At 43.8% G+C, this 17,018-nt stretch overlaps 1 protein-coding gene across 3 annotated transcripts in view; it reads left to right on the forward strand.

Moving 5' to 3' along the window:
• Positions 1 to 15,808: 15,808 nt before the first annotated feature.
• PRDM4 (PR/SET domain 4) overlaps positions 15,809 to 17,018 on the forward strand; it is a 28,315-nt gene continuing 27,105 nt past the window's right edge. For 2 of the 3 annotated variants that reach the window (XM_082740552.1, XM_082740554.1), the window contains exons 1-2: positions 16,010 to 16,207; positions 16,403 to 16,669. In XM_082740552.1, the coding sequence (XP_082596678.1) occupies positions 16,659 to 16,669 (11 nt within the window). In that variant the 5' untranslated portion in view covers positions 16,010 to 16,207; positions 16,403 to 16,658. Of the gene's footprint in view, positions 16,208 to 16,402; positions 16,670 to 17,018 lie in introns of all 3 variants that reach the window. The other variant, XM_082740553.1, reaches the window with a different exon arrangement.

A 17,018-nucleotide genomic window follows, 5' to 3' on the forward strand; every position in this document is an offset into this window, starting at 1 on the left:
TTGTTATAAGCTTTTGGGAAAGTGACTTAAAATTAATAGTGTACATCACATGTCCTCTGACCCAGAGATCCTGCATAGATAAATGCATCAGCGGAAATTTATATGTACAATGTTATCTACTGCAGCATTGTTTGTAATGATTTTTATTATTTTTAAAGATTTATTTTATTTATTTATTTGACAGAGAGATCATGAGTAGGCAGAGAGGCAGGCAGAGAGAGATGAGGAAGTAGGCTTCCCGCTGAGCAGGGAACCCGATGCGGGGCTCAATCCCAGGACCCCGAGATCATGACCCAAGCCAAAGGCAGAGGCTTAACCCACTGACCCAGGCGCCCCATAATGATTTTTAAAAGGAGAAAAAGGGGACAGTCTGAATGTCCATCAATAGAGGGAGGGCTAATACTTTGAGAATATTATATTATTACTAAAAATAATGAGTTAGAGCTACATGTAAGTACTTGCAGAACTGTACATAATGTGGTGAGTGAAAAAAGCAAACTAACGAGGAATATATGCAGTGTGAATTTATTTTTTTTTAAAGATTTTATTTATTTATTTAACAGAGATCACAAGTAGGCAGAGAGGCAGGCAGAGAGAGAGGAGGAAGCAGGCTCCCTGCTGAGCAGAGAGCCCGATGTGGGGCTTGATCCCAGGACCCTGGCATCATGACCGGAGCTGAAGGCAGAGGCTTTAACCCGCTGAGCCCCTGCAGTGTGAATTTAAAACAAACTCTTCTACATGATACATAAGTCTTTATATGTGTTAATGTGAGCACAGGGAAGGAAGGAGAAACACACACAGTAAATTTCTATCATTGGTTGCCTTAAAAAGGTGGCTCTGGGGAGAAGAGGTGTTGTTCCTTTTCTTTATAGATCTCTCTATTGCTTAATTTGTTACAAAAGGCAGGTATTACTTTTGTATTTTTTAAATCTAGTTTAAATACTTTTTAAAATAATAAGACAGGGGCACCTGGGTGGCTCAGCGGGTTAAAGCCTCTGCCTTAGGCTCAGGTTATGATCCCGGAGTTCTGGGATCGAGCCCCGAATCGGGTTCTCTGCTCAGCGGGGAGCCTGCTTCCTCCTCTTGCTCTCTCTGCCTGCCTCTCTGTCTACTCGTGATCTCTGTCTGTCAAATAAATGAATAAAATCTTTTAAAAAATCTTTTTAAAGTAATAAGATAAATAATGTTTAAGACATTATTTATTATAATAATGTATTATTATAATAAATAAAAGTAAAAATAGATAAATGTCTTATAATAAATAAGACAAAATATGCAGAAAACTCAAATGATAACCTGATCGGACCCAAACCAACAGATTTATCATTATAATGTAAACATCTTGGGCCAAGTTTTCTGGCTTCTTATAAATTCTGTCTCTGAGGAATAAATATCTATAAGACTTTTGTTTATACTAAAACCACATCAGAAATGGTTGGATCCTGGTTCTCTAGTTATCTTTTTATTGAGTCCAAGTAATGTTATGAGATATCTACATGGTCACAAAGGATATTGTTAGTCTTATGCTTTCTGAAGGTGCAAGGGCATTAGAAATAAGTAGCCTCTTGAGTAGGAGAAGCATTGTTTTGTTACATAATGTGAAGTGGGGAGGGGCCATTATTGTCACATAAGAAATCAAAAGAGGAGGTTCTGACTCCTGATCTCTCCGTCCGTTTTGATCCAAACAGATGTTCTCGCCAACTTTAAAGGTGTCTCCCGTCTGGATCAGGTCTACATATGTTGCAGATACATCTAGAATATGTGACAGATACGCCAAACCTCCAAGGACGCTTCGGATTAGGTTTAGTTGTCCTTTTCAGGATCTGCTTGTAAAAAGGGGACATGGGGATCCACTAAAGACTGGGCACAGTAGATTCAAAGATCTCTCAGAGGCTACAGAGGACTTCCATCTCTAAAACTCAGACAGGTCCCTTGTCAGCTGCTTTAAATATCTGAGCTGAAGACTTGAGGTTGGCTCTTCTTCCAGAGTGATTGATGTCGCGTAGATTTTGGTTTCCTAGGCTGGTGGCACAGAGGGGTACATACCCGGCTGTCCCCACACTTGCTGTTTGCATCAGCTGCCACAAGGAGAAACAGGAAGGCCCATGTTACGACCTCATGGTAGAAAGAAGATTTCTCACAGGTGTAGCTAACTAAATCACAAGCTGAATAGATCATACGATTCTGTTCTATTCAGTTAGTCCTTTTATACCTAGCTCAGGAGTGAGCTCTCTATATTTTCATGTGCAACGTCTCCTGGGGGGCCTTGGGGTACAACTAAATACTGAGACTCAGTAAGACTCTCCAGGGCCATATTTGATGTCAGATTCAGTGGCAAGGATATAGATCAAGAACAATGTGTGGGGGGCACCTGGGTGGCTCAGTGGGTTAAAGCCTCTGCCTTCGGCTCAGGTCATGATCCCAGGGTCCTGGGATCGAGCCCCTCATCGGGCTCTCTGCTCAGCGGGGAGCCTGCTTCCTCCTCTCTCTCTCTGCCTGCCTCTCTGCGTACTTGTGATCTCTGTCTGTCAAATAAATAAAAAATATTAAAAAAAAAAAAAGAACAATGTGTGGCGGGGTGCTTGGGTGGCTCAGTGGGTTAAGCCCCTGCCTTCGGCTCAGGTCATGATCACAGGGTCTTGGGATTGAGCCCCACATCGGGCTCTCTGCTCAGCGGGGAGCCTGCTTCCTCCTCTCTCTCTCTGCCTGCCTCTCTGCTACTTGTGATCTCTGTCTGTCAAATAAAAAAAATAAAATCTTAAAAAACAAAACAAAACAATGTGTGCAGCAGGGCTGAGCTCGGCATTCGACCTCCCTGGGAGTCCTTGTAAGACTGCCTGGCAATCTGCACAGGTGTGTCTCCCAAGTCCCCTGTAGCCAAGTGACAGCTCAGGTGTGTAGAAGCAACACTCACATCATCCCCATGTGGTAGCTCTCCCAGCTTAAAGGTCTCCTTCCCCTCATGAGCCAGTTTCATGCCCCTCAGACCCCTTAGGACGCCATTGCTTAATTTATTTATTTTTTAACTTTGAATACTGATTTGTTTTTTAGTGGTTTTTTTTTTCAATTTTTATTGTCTTATGTTAGTCACCATACAGGACATCATTAGTTTTTGACGTAGAGTTCCATGATTCATTGTTTGCGTCTCACACCCAGGGCTCCATGCAATCCGTGCCCTCCTCAATACCCATCACCAGGCTCCCCCATCCCCACCCCCTCCCCTCTAAAACCTACAGTTTGTTTTCATACAAGTAAGGTTGCCTAATGACATAGTTGACATTCTATCTTTATCAGGTTTCAGAGGACCAGAAAACAGAAAGTTAACTGAAGGTCAGATTGTCATGCAGAAGGGTGAAACCTTCATGACTCCTTCACCTGCATCATTCCGTTCTATTTTGAAGATAATTTACAGCAAGATTTAAAGACCCGCAAATATTTAGGTACAATTTATTGCTAGCTTTTCTGTCCTTCTCCAACAGTATTTGCATGCTAGGCTTTTCTCTGCAGTCTTTTATCATACAACAATGTAAAATTTTGCTGCAGTTAAATATATTCATCCTTTCCTTATGGCTTTTTGTCTTTTCTCTCTTCTTTAAGGCTGTCTTTTCCTGCCACAAATTTTGCATGGCCTTTTCCTTGCCGGTGCCTGGCACCTCGGTGTGAGTTAGAGAAAGAAACCAAACCCAAGTCTTGGAGACTGGATGGCTGACTGCACAAGTCATTTGGAGGGACAGTTCTTGAACAAGGACGTCTAGATCTGGAGAACTGCTGGGAAGGTAACATGCACTTTTTATTTCTGTAAAGATACAAACAAAATTTGGGATTCTAATTGGGATCGTGTCAAATATATGGATGGATTTGGAGAGAGGTTGACTTTTTGAAACACTGAATCTCTCCTGTAAGAACACAGTAGAATTCATTCATCCAGGTCTTCTTTTTTTGCCCTCTAAGGAAGTTTCACAGATTTCTTAGTGTCAGTCTTATGTGTTTCTTATTACATTTATCTCAAGACGTCTCATAGGTCTGGTTGCTATTGTGAACAGAATTTTATTCTAGTTTTTGAAGCTAATGATTTAGCACATGTTAATCTTTAATCCACTCATTTCACTGACTAGTTCTATCAGCTTTTAACTGACAGAAAATCTACATTCAGTGAAATGTACTATATTAAACATACAATTTGGGGCACCTGGGTGGCTCAGTGGGTTAAGCCTCTGCCTTCGGCTCAGGTCATGATCTCAGGGTCCTGGAATTGAGCCCCATATCGGGCTCTCTGCTCAGCAGGGAGCCTGCTTCCCTTCCTCTCTCTCTACTTCTGATCTCTGTCAAATAAATAAATAAAATCTTTAAAAAAAATACAATTCAGTGAATGCTGATAAATGTGCACACTTGTGAAATAATGCCCCACTCAAGATAATTCTAATAGTTATTTTCTAAAAATTATTTTCTAGAATTTTTTAAAAGATTTAATTCATTTATTTGACAGAGGGAGAGAGAGAAGCAGACTCCCTGCTGAGCAAGGAGCCCGATGGAGACTTGATTCCAGGACTCTGGGGTCATGACCCGAGTCAAAGGCAGACACTTAACTGCCTGAGCCACCAAGACACCCAATTTTCTAGGATTTCTTAAACTACTATCATATTGTCTACTAACAATGATAGTTTTGTTTCTTCCTTTCAATGTAACTCATTTATTTTTCTTATTAAATTTCACTGCTTAAGAAATCCAGTCCAATGCTAATTGTCGTAGTAGTAGCTAGCCTCTTCGCATTTTTATATGGGAAAACATCTTTTTTTTTTAATGATTTTATTTATTTATTTATTTATTTATTTGTCAGGGAGAGAGAGAGAGTGCGTGCACAAGCAGGCAGAGTGGCAGGCAGAGGCGGAGAAAGAAACAGGCTCCCTTCCTAGCAAGGAGCCTGATGCAGGACTCGATCCCAGGATCCTGGGATCATGACCTGAGTCAAAAGAAGCGGCTCAGCCGACTGAGCCACCCAGGCATCCTTATATGGGAAAATTTCTAGTGTTCTACCATGTAGGAGATAATTTTTTTATCAAATTAAGGACGTTTTCTTCCACTCTTAGTTTGCTAAGAGTATTATTAGTATTTAGTGGCTATTAAATTTTATCAGATGCATCTATGAAAATAATCATGCATATTTTCTTCTCTAATTTAGCATTGCAGTGAATTGTGATAATAGATCTCCTACAGTTGCGCTGTCTTGCATTCTTGGGATTCAACCTTACAGAGTCATGTTTCTTTTAGTACACTGCTGGGTTCAATTTGTTAACATTTCATTTAGAAGTTTTCTCTCTAGAGTTCCAATTTGTATTGGTTCCTAGTTTTATTTTCTTATACTCTTCTTTTCTGGTATTAGGATTATTTCAGACTCTTAAAAATCAGCTCAGTAGCTATCTGTCTCTTTCTAGGCTCTGGAACCATTTGTAGAAGGTAGAAATTACCTATTCCTTGAAGACTTGGTAAAAACCTATCCTAAAAACCACATGGAGGGGCGCCTGGGTGGCTCAGTGGGTTAAAGCCTCTGCCTTCGGTTCAGGCCATGATCCCAGGGTCCTGGGATCGAGCCCTGCGTCGGGCTCTCTGCTCAGCGGGGAGCCTGCTTCCTCCTCTCTCTCTGCTTGCCTCTCTGCCTACCTGTGATCTCTGTCTGTCAAATAAATAAATAAAATCTTAAAAAAAAAAAGAAAAAAACCACATGGAACTTTAGAGCTAAATTTTCAGTTACTTTATTTATTTATTTTTTTAAACATTTTATTTATTTATTTATTTGACAGAGATCACAAGTAGGCAGAGAGGCAGGCAGAGAGAGGAGGAAGCAGGTTCCCTACTGAGCAGAGAGCCCGATATGGGGCTCCATCCCAGGACCCTGAGATCATGACCCGAGCTGAAGGCAGAGGCTTTTACCCACTGAGCCACCCAGGTGCCCCTAAATTTTACTTACTTTTAAAACTTATTTTATCTCTCCTGTTGGAATTTTTGGGGACCATTAATAATGTTCTGACCAACACCCTCCCCCCATTTCCACCCGCCTTCAACGGCAACTCCTCCTCCTTTGTGTGTCATCCTAGAATCCCAGTCTATTTTTTGCCCCATAAAAATCTCTAAAATGGATCAGAACAATACTTTAGTTACATGAACCCCAGAACATGGTGGGCTAGGGTTAAAAACTCCTTCCTGATTCTTTTCCTTTCTCTAAGGAAGACCATTCCATTATAGTTGACTGGAGGTTACGTAATCAAATAATCATCAAGAAAGAATATTGAAAATTTTAAAATATGCCTCCCATTTTCAAATTGTGTTAATTAAAACCCCAAATTTAAAAAACCTTAGCTTAGAAGTTCACATTTGAAGGTAACCTGAAAATGCCTTTGGTTAGACTCCACTGATCATTCCTCCCAGTTTCTTATTCCACTCAGGCTGAACCAGGAGGCTCTTAGTCCAAAGCCTGAGCAGAGTTGGGATTCCTTCCTCAGTCACAGCCTGGGGGATCCTGAAATTAGCATAGCTCTGTCAAGTCTAAGAGATTGAACTCGTTCAGTGATGCATGTGTTCTGCTTCTGAGAACACACAGAATTATGTCAGCTCCAGGCCTGTATCCCCAACATTTAGAAAATAAGCCCTTCCGCACTGCTTACAGGAGTGGGACCAAGTCCAGACACACCCCTGAGCTATTTTGCTGGTGGAGTTCCAGGCCACCACAATAAAGTAAACATCACAGTGAAGCGAGTCAAATGTTTTTTTTCCCAGTGCATATAAATGTTACATTTATTCTACACTACAGTCTCTTATGCATGCAGTAAACTGCATTGTGTCTAAAAAAAAACCAAAAACCAAAAAACAAACAAACAAAAAAAAACAACCTACATATGTTATTGGGACACCTGGGTGGCTCAGTCAGTTAAGCATCTACCTTCAACTCAGGTCATGATCCCAGAGTCCTGGGATCAAGCCCCACATCAGGCTGTCTGGCCAGTGGGGAGTCTGCTTCTCTCTGGCCCTCTGGCCCTCTCCCAGCTCATGCTCTCACTCTCTCTCTCAAATGAATAAATAAAATATTTTTTAAAAATTATTTTCTTTGTTTTCCAATTTTTTTAAAAGATTTTATCTATTTATTTGACACACGGAGATCACAAGTAGGCAGAGAAGCAGGCAGAGAGAGGAAGTGGGCTCCCTGCTGAGCAGAGAGCCCAATGCGGGGCTCGATCCCAGGATCCCGGGATCATGACCTGAGCCGAAGGCAGAGGCTTTAACCCACTGAGCCAGCCAGGCGCCCCAATAAATAAAATATATATATTTTTTAATTTAAAAATACATTATTCCCAGGGCACCCGGGTGACTTAGCAGTCTGTTGAGTGTCCGACTCTTGATTTCTGCTCCAGTCATGATTTCAGGGTCGTGAGATCGAGCCCGGTGTCAGGCTCCACATTCAGTGTGAATCCTGCTTGAGATTCTTTCTCTCCCTCTCCCCCACCCGCTGCTGTGCTCTCTCTCTAAAATAAACAAAATCTTAAAAAAATATATGTGATTGCTAAAAAATGCTAACCATCACCTGAGCTTTCGGCGCGTTATCACCTTTTTGCTGGTCGAGCATCTTGTCTTCATGTTGTTGGCTGCTGACTGGTCAGGCAGTGATTGCTGAAGCGTGGGGTGGCTGCGGCAATTTCTTAAGTCTTGAACCTCGCCAAGTCACCTGTGAGGGTTGGAATCAACTTCTTCCAAACCCCTGTTCATATTGATATTTTGACGTCTTCTAATTAATCATGAATGTTCTGAATGGCATCTAGAATGGTGGAACCCTTCCAGAAGGTTTCAGTTGACTTTTTCCAGATCCGTCAGAGGAATGACTGCTCATGGTAGCTATTGCCTTAGGAAATATATTCTTTTTTAAGTTTTTAATAGGCTCCTCAGGGGAAGAGGCTTGAATTCATGACCCTGAGATCAAGACCTGGGGTGAGATCAAGAATCAGACGCTTGGGGTACCTGGGTGGTTCAGTCATTAAGCGTCTGCTTTCAGCTCCGGTCATGGTCCCAGGGTCCTGGGATCGAGCCCAGTATCAGGCTCTCTGCTCAGTGGTAAGCCTGCTTCTCCCTCTCTCTCTCCCCCTGCTTGTGCTCCCTCTCTCGCTGTGTCTCTCTCTGTCAAATAAATAAACAAAATCTTAAAAAAAAAAAAAAAAGAATCAAGACGCATAACCGACTGAGCCACCAAGGCATTCCCAAAATGTACTTCTTAAATAGTAAGACTTGAACATTGAAATTACTCCCTGACCCACTGGCTAGAGAATGGATGTTGTGTTGGCAGGCACGAAAACAAATTATCTGGTTGTCCATCTCCATTGGAGCTCCTGGGTGACCAGATGTGTTGTCAACAAGTAGTATTTTGAAAGGAGTCTTTTTTCCTGAGCAGTAGTTCTCAACAGTGGGCTTAATATATTCCATAAACAGATGTAACAGATGTGTTGTCATTGGGCTTTGTTGCTCCCTTGGTAGAACACAGGCAGAGCGGATTTAGTATAATTCTTTTTTTAAAATAATTCTTTTTTTAGTATAATTCTTTTTTTAAAATATATTTTTAAAAGATTTTACTTACTTATTTGACAGAGACCACACGTAAGCAGAAAGGCAGGCAGAGAGAGAGGGGGAAGCAGGCTCCCTGCTGATCAGAGAGCCCGATGTGGGGCTCAATTTCAGGACCCTGAGATCATGACCTGACCTGAAGGCAGAGGCTTTAACCCACTGAGCCATCCAGGTGCCCATATTTAGCATAATTCTTAAGGGCCCTAGGATTTTTGGAATAACAAATGAATGGTGGCTTCAACTTAAAGTCATCAGCAGTTTTAACCCCTAGCAAGACAGTCAATGTGCCCTTTGAAGCTTTGAGGCCAGGTGCTGACTCCTCCCCTCCAGCTCTGAAAGTCTTAGACGACATCTTCTTCCCACAGAAAGCTGTTTAATCTCTACTGAAATCTGTTGCTTAGTGCAGCCACCTTAATGATCTCAGCTCCAGCTTCTGGGTCCCTCGCTGCAGCTTCTCCATCAGCTCTTGCTGGTTCACCTTGCACTTGTATATTATGGAGATGGGTTCTCTCCTTGAACTTCATAAATGAACCCCTTCTAGCCTCAAACTTTTCTTCTGCAGATTCCTTCCCTCTCTGAGCCTTCAAAGAATTGAAGAGACTTAGGGCCTTGCTCTGAGTTCATCTTTGTCTTAAGGGAACGTTGTGGCTGGTTTGATCTTCCATCCATACCACTCAGACGTTCTCCAGATCAGCAATAAGGCTGTTCCACTTTCTTATCCTTCGTGTGTTTACTAGTGTCGCACTTTCACTTTCCTTCAAAAACTTTCCCTCCCCCTTCACAGCCTGGCTAACTCTTTGGCTCAAGAGGCCTGGCTTTCAACCTGTCTCAGCTTTTGACATGCTTCCTCACTAAGCTTCGTCATTTCTAGCTTTGGATTTTTTTTTTTAAAGATTTTATTTATTTATTTGACAGAGAGAGATCACAAGTACGCAGAGAGGCAGGCAGAGAGAAAGGGGGAAGCAGGCTCCCTGCTGAGCAGAGAGCCCGATGTGGGGCTCGATCCCAGGACCCTGGGATCATGACCTGAGCCGAAGGCAGAGGCTTTAACCCACTGAGCCACCCAGGTGCCCCTCTAGCTTTGGATTTAAAGCGAGAGAACGTGCAACTCAACCTTCACTTGAACACTTACAGGTTATTAATTGGTCTAATTTCAACATTGTTGTGTCTCGGAGAATAAGGAGGCCCAAGGACAGGGAGAGAGAAGGGGGAACAGCCTGGTGGTGGAGCAGTGAGAACACACACAACATTTATCGAGGAAGTTCACTGTTGTATATGGGTGAGGTTTGTGACACCAAGAAAACCTACAATAGTAACATCAAAGATCTCCGATCAGGGCACATGGGTGGCTTGGTCAGTTAAGTGTCTGACTCTTAAGATTTCCACCCAGGTCTTGATCTCAGAGTTGTGAGTTCAGGCCCCATGCTGGGCTCCACGCTGGGCATACAGCCTACTTTATTTATTTATTTTTAAAAGATTTTATTTACTTACTTATTTGGCAGAGAGAGAGAGAGAGTCAGCAAGAGAGAGGAACACAAGCAGAGGGAGTGGGAGAAAAAAGCTCCCTGCTGAGCAAGGAGCCTGATGCAGGGCTCCATCCCAGGACCCTGGGATCATGACCTGAGCTGAAGGCTGACGCTTAATGACTGAGCCACCCAGGTGCCCCTGCAGCCTACTTAAAAAAAAAAAAAATCACAGATCACCATAATAAATATAATAATACTGAAAACTTATAAATTTGTATTATTATTGGTTTTTTGTTTTGAGAGAGAGAGCAAGCGAGCACAGGGTGTGGGGAGGGGCAGAATGAGAGGGAGAGTCTTAAGCAGGCTCCAGGCCCAGCACAGAGTGTAACACGGGCTCCATCTCACAACCCTGAGATCATGACCCAAGTGGAAATCAAGAATCAGATGCTCAGTTGACTGAGCCACCCAGGTGCACCAATAATGAAAACTTTTGAAATATTGGGAGTATTACCAAAATGTGACACAGAGACATAAAGTGAGCAAATGCTGTTGGAAAAATGGCACCAAGTGACTGATTGACACACGGTTGCCACACACCTTCGATCTGTAAAAAATGTGCTATCAGCAAAGTGCCGTAAAACGAGGTATGCCTGTTCTTGGACATTAACTCTAAAGAAATACTGTTGCAAATACTAGTGCTTAATCTTTCATACCCATGTAACATTTCCAAAGCTCTGAGCGGAAAATCAGTAGTATCCAAGAAAATGAAGGCAGCCTCCTTCAGAGTGGGCACCAAGGACATTATCCCAAGACTCAGTCACTTAAGGCAAGAAGTATTTATTTAGTTCTTGAGCCTGAAGGGCAATGATTGAGGCTGAGTTCTAGTAGAGTCTAGTATGGCCAACTCAGAATCAAGGGGCAGAAGAAAAGGACTCTAGGTGATACTGGAATGAGCTGTAAAGTCACAATTTGAAGTAGGTACATTTTAGAGGTTCACAATAACCACATGTGGTTGATGGCCACCATGTTGGAGTGTGCAATTCTACTCTCATTGGCCTCCTTGCAATTCTTCAAACTTGTCAGATGTTCTTCTGCCTCAGGGCCTTTGCACTTTCCCTTACCTCTGACCGAAACCCTCTTCTTCAGATGTGCATATGGATCACTCTCTCACCTCCTTTGGTACAGATTTCACCTTTCAGTGATGATTTGTCTATCCTATTTGAAAAATTGCAGCCCCTACCTCCGAGCATTTTCTTCCCTCCCATAATTTTTCATGGTATTTATTGCCATATGGAATGTTATAAATTTTAATTAGTTACTTGTTTATTATCTTTATTCCTTCACTATAATGTAAGCTCCATAAGGACTGGCATTTTTTTTTGCCCATTTAATTCACTGCTGTATCCCTAGTACCCAGGACAATGCCTGGCATATAGTAGCTACTCAACAAATATTTGTTGGATAAATTCTAGCTTTCCCATGCCTTTCTGCAAATATTATATAAAGAAAAGTGTCAGAATCTGATGTAATAAATTTTAATTGTTTCAGGCTTAGGGAGAGAATCTCAAGAAGGCTGAAGAACAGGTTTATCCACAAAAAGTGATATTTCCAGACTCTTCCTAACATGAGAGATCAAAAGCAGGATTTTATACCTTAATTAGAGTCAAATAAAAAAAGGGATATCCTGAGCAGCCCAGACTAAGCCTCCATTTACCCATTCTTCCCATGTCTTTAGTGCTGGAAGATAATTTTCCATCCAGCAAAAATGTGAATGGTTGTGATCTGGTTGGTCTCATATACACTTATCTCTAAGTTTCAGCCTTTGGGTGCAAACCAGCCTCTTTGTTTCAGTCGCTTCAATACTTAGGTTCTAAAAGAACGGTTACACTCTTTGTTTCTATTTGTCTGATTGGTCAGTAGTTCTCCCATTATTTTGATTGTTTTACTGGCTCCTTGGTGTCTCCCTAAAGTGGCAAGTCATCCTAAATCAGCTCTGTAGGAAACCTTTGAAGCATTCATTTTTCTGTAAGTCTCCAAGGAAAGCGATATGTGAATTAATAAGCATAGTATACAGTTATGCCAGTTTAAATTTAATATATGTATTTATTTGTAAAGATGTATTTATTTATTTGAGAGAGGGAGAGAGAGAGCACGAGATGGGGAAGGGTCAAAGGAAGAAGTGGACTCCTTGCTGAGCAGGGAGTCCGATGTGGGGCTTGATCCTGGGACTCTGGGATCTTGACCTGAGCTGAAGGCAGGCGCTTAACCAACTGAGCCACCCAGGTGCCCCTAATTTTCATTTATTAATCAAATATTTATTGAGCTCCCAGTATATGTCAGGTATTGTGCTATCTCATATAGCATTAAATCAGATAGACATGGATCTTGTTCCCAAAACTTAAAATCTACTTGGGAAGACAGAAAATTAAACAATTAATTACAATAAAATTAAGAATGATGAGAGAGGGGTGCCTGGGTGGCTCAGTCATTGGAGGTCTGCCTTCAGCTCAGATCATGATCCTGGGGTCTTGGGACTGAGTCCTGCATCAGGCTCCCTGCTTGGCGGGAAGCCTGCTTTCCCCATCTCACTCCCCCTGCCCATGTTCCTGCTCTCGCTGTCTCTCTCTCTCTGTCAAATAAATGAATAAAATCTTAAAAAAAAAAAAAAGAATGATGAAAGCATACAGTGACCTACACTAAGTAGACTTTCTGATGATTTTTACATACAATAAAATTCACCAATTTCAGTGTACTGCCTGATGAATTTTGACAAATGTATACAGTTGTGTAACCACTACGACAATCAAGATAACTTTCATCAGCCTTCAAAGCTTCCTTGTGCCCCTTTATAGGCAGTCTCATACCTCCCATTCATCCCCAACTCCTGACAATCATTTATCTGCTTCCTATGACTACAATTTTGCCTTTTTAGCATTTTATATAAGCGGGTGCACATGATATGTATAGTCTTTTGTGTATGAAAGATGCGCTTTATCCACATATCAATGTCTTGCTCCTTTTTGTTGCTGAATAGTATTCCACTGTGTAGATATACTCCCATTTGCTTATGCACTCAGCAGTTGGGCTGTTTATAGTTTAGCACTATTACAAATAAAGTTTCTATGAACATTTTGTACAAGTTTTTGTATATATGTTTTTATTTTCTCTTGGGTAGATACCTATGAATGTAATTACTGAATCGTATGGCATAAGAAATTACTAAGTTGGGGGTGCCTGGGTGGTTCAGTGGGTTAAGCCACTTAGGCTCGGGTCATGATCTCAGGGTCCTGGGATTGAGCCCCACATCGAGCTCTCTGCTCAGCGGGGAGCCTGCTTCCCTCTGCCTGCTTCTCTGCCTACTTGTGATCTCTCTCTCTGTCAAATAAATAAATAATATCTTCAAAAAAATTACTAAGTTGTTTTCTAAAGTGGCTGTAGCATTTTTCATTCCCACCAGCAAAGTGTGAGGGTCCTAGTTGTTTTGTGTCTGTAGCAACACTTGTTATAGTTAGCCTTTTAAACTTTGCCCCTGGGTTGCCTGGGTGGCTCAGTGGGTTAAGCCTCTGACTTTGGCTCAGGTCATGATCCTGGGGTCCTGGGATTGAGCCCTGCAATGGGCTCTCTGCTTGGCCGGGAGCCTACTTTCCCCTATCTCTTTCTGCCTTCCTCTCTGCCTACTTGTGATCTCTGTCTGTCAAATAAATTAATAAAATCTTAAGAACAAATAAACTTTGCCCCGTCTAGTAGGTGTGTAATGTTACCTTATTGTGTTTTGATTTGCATTTCACTAATAACTATTTATGTTGTTCATTTTTTGTGTGTGTGTTTAACTGCCATCCATATATCTTATTTGGTAAAGTGGCAGTTCAGATATTTTGCCCATTAAAAAGAGTTGGTTTGGGACGCCTGGGTGGCTCAGTTGGTTGGACGACTGCCTTCGGCTCAGGTCATGATCCTGGAGTCCCGGGATCGAGTCCCGCATCGGACTCCCAGCTCCACGGGGAGTCTGCTTCTCTCTCTGACCTTCTCCTCATTCATGCTCTCTCTCACTGTCTCTCTCTCAAGTAAATAAATAAAATCTTAAAAAATAAATAAATAAAAAGAGTTGGTTTGTTTACCTCCTTATTATTGAATTTAAGGGCTTCTTCATATATTTCAGATAAAAGTTCTTTGTTAGATTTTATTTATTTATTTATTTGAGAGAGAGAGAGAGAGAGAGTGCACAACCTAGGGCAAGGGTAGAGGAAGAGGGAGAGGGAGAAGGAGGAGCAGACTTTCTGCTGGGCAGGGAGCCTGATGCTGGACTGGGTCTCAGGACCCTGGGATCATGACCTGAGTTGAAGGCAGATGCTTAACAGACTGAGACTTCCAGGTGCCCGGTTTTGCAAATATTTTACACCCACTTCTGGCTTGACTTCATTTTGCCAACAGTGTCTTTTCAAGACAAAAAATTTTAATTTGAGGGGGCGCCTGGGTGGCTCAGTGAGTTAAGCCTCTGCCTTCAGCTCAGGTCATGATCCCTTGGTCCTGGGATCGAGCCCCGCATCAGGCTCTCTGCCTACTTGTGATCACTCTCTCTGTTAAATAAATAAATAAAATCTTTAAAAAAAGTTTTAATTTTGATGAAGTTCAATTTTCCATTTTTTTAGTGGTTCTTGACTTTCATGTCCCATTACAGTTACAAAGATTTTCTCCTCCATTTTCTTCTGTAACTATTAGTTTTAGGTCTTACGTGATTCTACATAATCATGATTTTTACATCTCTGAAATTAATAACGTTTGAAAAGAATAGGCGTGGAAAACTGGAGTAAAATTATTCAGCCTTTTATAAAATGCACCATTACTCTCTAGACCCCAGGTTTGAATTTGGTATTTTAGGGAATATTGTCTCTCATTTACTTGTGAGATGATGACTTTCCTGACTTAGACTTCTATTTGTTGTCAACAAGAGAGCAAACCAATGTGACCTGTCAGGGTTCAGTGATTAGTTCCCTCATCTGGAACTGTGCTTTCTTTTCATGAGAAGGGAAGGGAAACACCACGCTCACCTCTCATTCAAAACATGGTGCGTGCCTCTTTGCCCCTTTACCTGGGATTGAATTTGCAAAACTCACCTGTCTTAACTAGACAACAAGCTATTCAAGGTCAAGACCTGTATCTTGTTTTGTATTTCTATGTTTGAGATGTCATTGAGTAATTGATTTGTGAAGGAAAGGAGGAATTCCTGGGTCTCCGCGGTTTTGCTGGTAGGTACTAGGAAGTACCTTTGCTGGAAGGTACGAGGCAGTTTGTTGTAGTTTAAATGTCCAGTCCTCACAAACTTGACATTAGAGAAAAATGATCCCATCTCCGTATTCCTAGAGCTTAGCACGGGGTTTGGCGTACAGGAGAGAAGGGCAAAGAGATGAGGGGAAGAAAATCTATACAAATCCCACTCCCCCATTTATGACTTGAAGCAGGGAAACTGGGCATCTTCAGGTGTACATAGGGTGAAAGCTATTCAAGACGGATTCCCAATTCCTCCTGGGCAACAGCGCCAACATCTTTGGGCTTAAGTCCCTTACTTCGAATCTTTGGGGCTTGCGTGGACCCACGCTTCCCCAGGAGGAGAATGGCAAGAAGACTAAAACCTTGAATCTGAGGATTTAGAGGACTCAGAACCCCTTTGCTACCTGCGCATTAGCTCTGGTTGCCTAGCAACTGTGGGTCGATAGCTCGGCGCTCGATGCAATCCAGCCCGCGGGAGACGCGGCGCTCCCGGCGGAGCCTCTCGCAGCCAGGCACCCTCGGGCCTGGGTCCCCGCAGTGCGCACGCGCAGAAGGGGTTCGGTTGGGGGAGGGACGCCGGAACGCCGGCGCCGCTAGCGGGCCAAGGCGGGGAGGGGCGCACGCACGAGGGGCGGAGCGGCAGGCGCCCCGAGTGGCTGAGGAGCCGGAAACGCGCTACGGAGGGTGCGGCCCCGAGGAGACGGCGGGCTAGGCTGGGCTGGGCCGGGCCGGGCCAGGCCGGGCGGGAAACGTTAGGCCGGCGGCCCGCGGGGCGCGGGGGTCGAGCGGGCGGGGAGGGCCCGAGGCGAGCTCTGCCCGGATGAGGAACAAAGCGGTGGGGCAGGCGCGCGCGCCCCTCGCGCGACCGGCAGGTGGGCTGCGCCGGGCCCGGCCGGGGCGGGGCGAGGGCGGCGGGGCCTGCGGGCCCCACGCCGGCGAGCGGGCGAGTCAGCCGTCCGCCCCTGGGAGGCGGCGTCCGCAGCGCCTGGGCTCTCCGGTGGCGTGGGGACGGGGCCTGCATCCCCCTCCCCCGTTTGGGTGACCGCCCTTGTCCTCCCCTTCCCCAGGTTGGGCAGCCTCCCTCCCGAAGCTTCTGGAGGAAGAGCCCCGGGTGTCCCTCGGCATGCCCCATCTCGCGGCGGGGAGCGCGGCCGCCGGCCCTCGGGAGAAGTTGGGCGGCCCTGGGCGGCCGCGGGGCCGAGTGGCCGCGTTTGTGCAGCGGTTGTGAGCAAGATGCGGTAGCACGTGACCCTGGAACGCAGTCCCTGATGCCGGTTCCCCGCCACCCGTGTGTTCTTTTCTCTGACACTTGGCCCCAAGCAGATGCATCACAGGTGAGTAGCTTGGTAGGCTCCGCGCTGGTGACGTCTGTGGAAAACATTTGGCAAAGGAGAGTTTAGAGTACCTTTCTTTGGTTTTCGATGCCGCGGGGGAGGGTTACAGGTGCGATTTGCAGATGGATATATGTCCCAAAAGGATCGAGAAATCCAGAAGCCAGAATTGGGTTGAATATACTCTGATTGAACCAGATTTACTCCAAATGTGAATAGTTCCAGATAGCCACACATGGATTGTTGGTTCATTGACATTTTCCCTATGCCTTTGAGTTACTTGAGCTTTTTATATCTTGATTTGAATTCCAGAGTGTGTTTTTAGCTTTTCACCATGCTTCCCCTTGAATTT

This window comes from Mustela nivalis (assembly GCF_964662115.1).
Source record: "Mustela nivalis genome assembly, chromosome: 7".
NCBI classification, from domain to species: Eukaryota; Metazoa; Chordata; class Mammalia; order Carnivora; family Mustelidae; genus Mustela; species Mustela nivalis.